Consider the following 7416-nt stretch of genomic DNA (forward strand, 5'->3'; position numbering starts at 1 on the left):
GATAGAGGGCAATAAGAGAAAAAAGGTAGAGAAGAATAATGAAGAAAAGAAATGGGAAAAATGCAAAAAGAAAAACAAGGAATGGGGTTAACCACCAGAAAGAAAATAATTGCAACCAAGAGCAGGAAAAAGAATAAAAGCTGCAAACTAAAACCTGGGAGGGGAAGAATAAAGAATAACAGTAAAAAGGACAAAAGTAATAATAATAGTAGTAGTTTTAAAACAAACGAAAACAAACAAACTAAAAAACAGAAAAAAAAATTGGGGTAGGGCAGGGCAGGACACCCATGCTCCATTGGAGTACACATACTGGGATGGAATTCCTGCTGGCCCAGGAGGTGGGTGGGAGTGAGGGATGGCCTCACCTCCATTCACCAACAGGGTGTGGGGTGTAAGAGTAACAAGGGGAATGTTGCACCTTTCCAGTCATCTGGGTCTGGAATGTCCTTGTGGTTCCTGGCAACTGGAGCCTGTTCTTAAGTCCTTGGAATATGGGAGAATGCTGTCACTTTAAGTATCTAAAATGATCAAACTGCTTGTAAACATTCAAAATGGCTGCACCCTCTGGCTAGGTAAAAATCTACAGCTCAGCCCACCTACCTCTCCATGCTTCCCCTTTTATTCACCAGCCACCAGAGCAGTCCTCTGTGTAGTCCCTGGCTAGCAGGGCTGATTTCTAGGTTAATTCTTAGGTCCTACCACCACTTGGCAATATCCAAGCTGTCTATGCCATCAGGATCACTGCCAGACCGCAGCTCCATATATCTCCTTTTTTGTTGTTTTCATGCAAATTCTTCTGCTAGTTGGCATTTATTCCACTTCTATATCCTTCCCTTCAAGGCTCAGGGTACCAGGATTATCTTCTGTATCTGTGTTAATTGGTTCCCCTTTTCTTTGTTGAAGAGGGTCTGTGCAGTCTTTCTGCCTTTTCCACCATCTTACTGGAACTCCTTCAATATCCACACTCATTTTTTTTTGTGTGGCTCAATAGCCTTTCACCTTAACATTCATCTTTTATTAAGAAATTAACTTTATTGAAACCCAAAACAAAGTCCTAGATGTGTGACATTTTGATAAGGGATGGAGTAGGAGAGGAAAAGCAGAAGGATGAGAATGATTCTAGGATCCAAATATAAAATCTTGGATCTAATTTCTTTTTAATGAAAATGGAAAACCAAAACCAAACCAAACCCAAGGTCATAGTGTAGACTCCAACTCACAGTGACCCTGTAGCCCTGTAGAACAGAGTAGAACTACCCCATAAGGTTTCCAAGGCTGGAAATCGTTACAGAAACAGCCTACCTCATCTTTCTCCCACAGAGCAGCTGGTGGGTTTGAACCTCAACCTTTTTGGTTAGCAGCTGAGTGCTTTAACTACTGTACCACCAGAGTTCCACTCATTGGATTAGTAAAATTGGAATGGGGAGTAAACTTTTTTTATTTTTAATTTTTATTGTAATTTTGGTGAAAGTTTACAAAGCAAATTCACTTTCCCTACAGCAGCTCACATATACTTTGACTCATGACACTGACTACAATTTCCCACAATGCAACAGCTCTCCTCCCACTTCCTCCCCATAGTTACCTCTTCCCTGTGTCCTTCCCTCCATGCACTCCTGCCTCCCCTCACCGAGCTATCACCCTATGAATACATAGCCCTTCTATCCTCCCATGATTGATCTCTCCAAGGAGTGTATTTATCTAATGTGAATTTCAGCTCATATGCCTGTCTTTTGTTTGGCTGGAAGCCATGGGAGTGGGTTTAATTCCAGACAGAAGGGCAGCTAGGGGCCATAGTCTCAGGGGTTCTACCAGGCTCTATCAGACCAGCAAACCTGGTCTTTTTTTTTTTTAATGATTTTGAATTTTGCTCCACATTGTTCTCCCATTCTATCCAGGATCTCCTACATAGGTATCCTTCTGAGTGGTTGACAGTGGTAGCTGGGCACCATCTAGTTCTTCTGGTCTCCTAGTCATATTGGCTGAGGATCGCATAGTGTACCAGCTGCTTGGACTCATTGTTTCCATGTGTCTTTGGTTTTCTACATTATTCTTTGCCCTGGATGAGGAGAGACCTGTCGTTGCATCTAGATGGCTGCTTGGAAGCTTTTAAGATCTCACTCACTACTTGCCAAAGTAGGATGTGGAACAATGTTTTTGTGTACTATGTTATGTCAATTGAGATTGATGTTCCCTGTGACTATGGTCCTGAGCCCACAGGTCCAACTGCTGCTACCTCTGTGGCCAAGAAATGACTACAACCTTGTCCCTTGTCAGTTCTGCTATATACCTGGGAATTCTTACAGAACATACAAATATACTTGTAGAACTATTATCTTCCAAACCTATACATGGTTATAGGAACACTCCCCTGGAATGGTGAGCAAATTCTTGATAATCAGCTAGAAATGAGCTTTGGCATTTGCTATGATTCAAGAAGGGTTTTGGGGACACTATGGAAAGAAAGCAAAGAAACCTGATTATGTTTTCCTTCCGCATCAAAGTTTAATTTTTTTTTTTTTTTTTTTTTTCCAGTGGAAGACAGATTTGGAGTAGTAATTTTTAAGTTAAGGGCACATTTAAAATTTTTCTTTTAAGGCTAGAGGTTATTGGGAACAGCTGCTTTTTTATTTGTGTTTACTCCCTGCCCCCATGAGAATTAAGAAAGGCCTCACTACCAGTTCCCACCCCAGTCCTTCAACTGGGTGTCCCACTCCCACCCCCTTTAACCAGCCATCCCTTTGGAGATGCGTTACAAGGAAAGAGGGTAGATCATACAAGACCATGGATCCAGTGCTCCAACGAGCTGACATTTGCAAGATCACAAGCCCAGTGTACCTGCAACTCACAGGTCTCATGACTTTGTCTCTGCCACAAACCCAAGAAGAATGAGGGGACCCTGGGGAAAGTAGAGAAGGTGGACATTTATAAGGAGTGAAGAAACTGCTGAGTGAGCTGGACTCACTCCAGATCTTCCCAAGGACAATCTGACATTCTTCCTGCTGGCTTCTGGGCTCCCAGTTCCCTACAAATACATCAACTGCACCTTATGGTGGTATGTACAAACTACACCAACCATCTGAGGATGTTCATATTTTTGTTAATAACATTTTAGACATATTAGCCAGAGTAATGCTGTACTGATTAATGTTCTCTCTATATAATGCTTTACTTTAGCACTGGGTGCAAGTGATATTGACTCAAAAGTAGCTCTTACATCTCCTTCTAATCAAGAAAATTCTTGGCACCTAGGGAATGCTTGGTAATTGACCTCTGCCCAAGCCCATCTGACATTCTTCTCACAAGCCCTTCCTCATCTATGGACTTGGCATGGCTCTTCTGCACTGGGAGTACCTCCAAGCTGCTGCACCCACCTGCTTCACTCCATTCTCACTGCATTTCTCAGTTCCTGCAGTGGCAGTGAAAATACTGACACCAGTCCCTGGGGTGCTAGCTGTCAAAAGGGCATGGAATTGGCAAAAGTAACAGGCAGAGGGTAGCCTGGGCACTATTGGCATTGGGGGAAAAAAAAAAAACTAAACTAAACTCACTGTCGTTGAGTTGCAACCAATTCATAGTGACCCCTCCTTGGGTTTCTGGGGTGGTATCTTTATGGAAGTAGATTGCCCAGTCTTCCTTCTGAGGAGTGGCTGGTGGGTTTGAACCACCAGTCTTTTGGTTAGCAGTCAAATGCCTTAGGCACAGAAGTGAGTACTTACCCTGCTACCTCTTTTTGGCAAAGGTACAATCTTGTAATTTGATTGTTATTCAAAGCCTTCCTTCCCAACCAATGGTGAGGCAGAAGCTGAAGTCTAGGGAGGAAATGAGGAGTGAGTGAATACTGATAGTGGAAACCAGAGCCTGTGGGAGGTGAGTGGAAAGTGGGTGTGTCTGCCTTAGGAGAGAAGTGGAGACCTAAACCAAAGGAAGGGAAAGCAATTTCCTAAAATCTGAAAAAAAAAAAACTGAGTTAAAGAACTTCATGCCTACTGGATTCAGGGCTGGCCTTGCTACTAAGCAATATCCTTTTACTTTTGTTACGTTTGACTATTGACCTACATAGATCACGGAGAGAACCTCAGTTTTGGACCACATCTTAGCTTTGCCCCTATCTAGCAGGATGACCTTGGGCAAAACTCCTCACTTTCTTGAGGTTTTGTTTCTTGAAACTATAAAAAATATATAAAAATCATCTTTCATAGCGTAGTAGTAGGATTCTATACCATAGAATATACCATAGTGATATAATGTACCAATGTGCAAAGCATAAAGTAGGCACTCAATAAAGGGAAGCTTTCATTAGATTTTAGGGGGGCAGTGACTCCTGCCCCCAACCTCCCCAACCCATACTCATGCCCACTCCTCAAATCCACACATATCCGTGAAAGACTTTATGTATATAAGTCTCTAAAATTCTTGCAGTTGAAATTGATTTCTAAAAGGCAATCACTAACCCTATGCCAGTTGTCCTCTTTGTAAATTGAATTACTTCTGGGATGGATAGCCTAATATGTCATTGTAACTTGAATTAGCCTCTCAGGTGTTTCCTTATGTTCCAGTAATGTTTGGGGGGAGAGAGAAAGATGGGGTATCTTCAGCTCTAGAAGACTTGGGAGTCATGAATCCCCACCTCTAAGAAATTGCATGCTAGGATCTCTCTTCATTTTTCTTTTCCTGGAACACTGTGTGGTCACTGTACCAAAAAAAATTGGTTGACATTCAACCATTTCAGGAGGTAGCATATGATCAAGAACCAACGGTATTGAAGGAAAGAAGTCCAAGCTGCCAAGGAATTGGTGAAAAACAAAGTTCCAAGAATTGACAGGACACCTATTGAGACAGATGCTTTGGGGGAGGAAGACAGACAGTAGTGATTACTATGAAATTTCTCAAAATGCCCCCAGTTAACGTAAATATCTAACTCTCTTCATTTTAAAATGAATCACCCTTGAGTGAACATTTTCATGAGTTACTTTCCAGGATTATTTTTACTTGATGTATTTTCCACACCTTAAATTAATCTTAATAACTGGTAGAATTTTAATTAATATTTCCTTCTTTTAAGATATCAGAAAACTTAAACATGTATCAAAATCATGACTTTAATGTGAATCACAAAGATAAATTGTTTTTATTTCTTATGAGAAAGTACATAAACTCTTCTTTTAGTTAAGGAGGGATTTCTTCATTCACATCCTCATTGATATATGACCCTTCATCCAAGCTTGTGGAAGTCATATCTGCCGTATTTCTAGAGTTTGACTTTCGTATCCCTGATTTTCTAAATTCTGAAGAATTGTTAGCCCAAAACATGCTGTTCTCTGTGCTCTTAGAAAAAGATGTGTCTGATATTCCTTCTGATGGATGAAAGTAAGACATCTCTGCCAGCTCGGGGTTAATGGAGTATTGACTCTCACATTTTTGTTTAGAACTGGAAAAGAAAAGAACGTTGTGATGGTTATATTTGTATGTCAACTTGGCTAGGCCTGGTTGAGTGGCTGGGCAGCTGGATGTAGTATTCCCCATGATGAGACTATTAATCAATTCCATGGTGGAATTGACTGGGAGCAGCTGAGTAGCTGCCTTTGGGATGTGGTCTGCTTCCTGTACATAAGCAGAAGCTTTGAGAACAGTCTCTAGCCTTTGGCACGCTTGGACCCTGCATGTAGCTGTGTCCTTGCTCAGCAGCCTGCTATGCTCTGCTGACCTTGGGACTTACAGTGGACTTAAGTTAATGGCCTGCCATTTGGTTTGGTAACATTGATACCGTGCCTTTTTACTCGTCAACCTTGGGGCTTCTCAGCCTCAGCAGCCAACAGCTGCCTGAGTGAAAAAACGCCTCTAGCTCCAGTGGGCCAGGAGAAGGAGGCAGAGCTGGACCCCAAGGTTGAGGGGCTTTCACCCAGCCCCTAGAGCCTGGCACTTTGAACTTGGACTTAAAGCCTCCAAATTGTAAGAATAAACTCCTGTTTGTTAAGGCCATCCCATTTGGGGTATATTTCTTGTCAGAGCGGCACTTGGTAACCAGAACAAATGTATATCTAGAATTAATTTTACTTGTGTTCCTTTGTAACTCAATTAAGCTTAGAAAAGCATTTACAAAAATTAAATCAAAATATGAATTCCATCTAATGTATTAGAGTCATTTACTGATGTTACCTAAATGATATGTAGTTTTTTCTTTAGTTTTAATTTTATTATATTTAATAAATATAGTGAATGAAGAATGTTTTAAACCGCAAGACTAGAATTTAGAAACTAATGTATTAAAACAGTGAAAGATGTCTTAATAAAAGTTCAATAGGTAGCATGTACAATGAATTAGAATGACGGGCAGTAAATACCTAGGGTCACAGTTTTAATTGACTAGAGAGATACATCGTTCATCAAAAACAGCAAATGAGAAGGACTGAATTAATAACAATACTGAATGTTAAGCTGTTAGGATTTTTCAAAGTAATTTGTTACATTGTGTGAGAAATCATAAATAAACAATCCCTTCAATAACACATGAATTGAATTTAATATTTTTAATAAGAAAACACATAGGTAGTGTTGCAGGTGTAAATGAGAGATTTGCTATTTTTTATTTTTTAAGGTCTCAAGTCTTGTTCGAATGAAAGTGTTAGCCACTAGGCTGCTGTGCTATTTAGAAGACAATTCATAGTCCTTTTGCCTCACAGCTCTCAAAAAAGGAAGCATATCTAGATTCTCTATATCCTTTTCAGTTGACTAGGGTTATTTCTATCTCTAGATGACAATTTAAAATATTGGGGAAATTTTCAAGTAGGATATTCCCTGAGAGACAGCCCCAAGCTCCTTTCTGATAGGTAAAAGGGAGCCAAATTGACTTCCTTCAGAGAAGCGTGTGGGTCACGTTTTCCTAACAGTCTACCAAAGTGAGGAAGGAGAGAGCATGACATTTTGTGTATTATAAAGATTCCAGATGTCTGTACACTTACAGCTGCCTCAGCTTGTACAATGTGGCACAACCGAATGTCAAGAGGGTGAGGAAAAGGAAGAGGCTCATCAATGAGATGCCTAGCATTAATTTTAACTTGATATCCTCTAGGTCGCTTACTGTTTCTTTGTTCACCAAGTCCAGATCAGAGTCTGAGAGAAAAGAAAGAAAATGCATTGAAAAGGAGTAATTGTGGTAGGAATGTTTTCATGGGGAAGGAAAATCGTCTACTATTCCAAGTAGTCACTGCTTACTCCCTACCCCCCACTCCATGCAACACACAGGAGAAAGCTACTCTTTCTGGCCAGTCCCTATGGCCAAACATTCAACCTGTCCCTTCTGATCTTCACCAATCCTGGAGGGCCTTCCCATAGCTCCATTTTACTGGATGGCAGAAGTTTATTAATTTTCCCATGGCACATAGCTAGTCAGTGGAAAAATCTTATTTCCAATCC

General features: G+C 40.7%; 1 protein-coding gene across 1 annotated transcript in view; it reads right to left on the bottom strand.

Annotated features, from left to right (window-relative positions):
* Positions 1 to 5169: 5169 nt before the first annotated feature.
* Positions 5170 to 7416, bottom strand: part of EQTN (equatorin) — a 27652-nt gene continuing 25405 nt past the window's right edge. Inside the window, exons 6-7 of the mRNA XM_007948144.1 lie at positions 6963 to 7113; positions 5170 to 5431 (exon numbers count right to left, since the gene is read on the bottom strand). Coding sequence (XP_007946335.1) covers positions 5170 to 5431; positions 6963 to 7113 — 413 coding nt within the window. The remainder of the gene's footprint in view (positions 5432 to 6962; positions 7114 to 7416) is intronic.

This window comes from Orycteropus afer, unplaced genomic scaffold, assembly GCF_000298275.1.
Source record: "Orycteropus afer afer isolate SDZICR_OR568_19922 unplaced genomic scaffold, OryAfe1.0 scaffold00205, whole genome shotgun sequence".
In the NCBI taxonomy this organism is placed as follows: Eukaryota; Metazoa; Chordata; class Mammalia; order Tubulidentata; family Orycteropodidae; genus Orycteropus; species Orycteropus afer.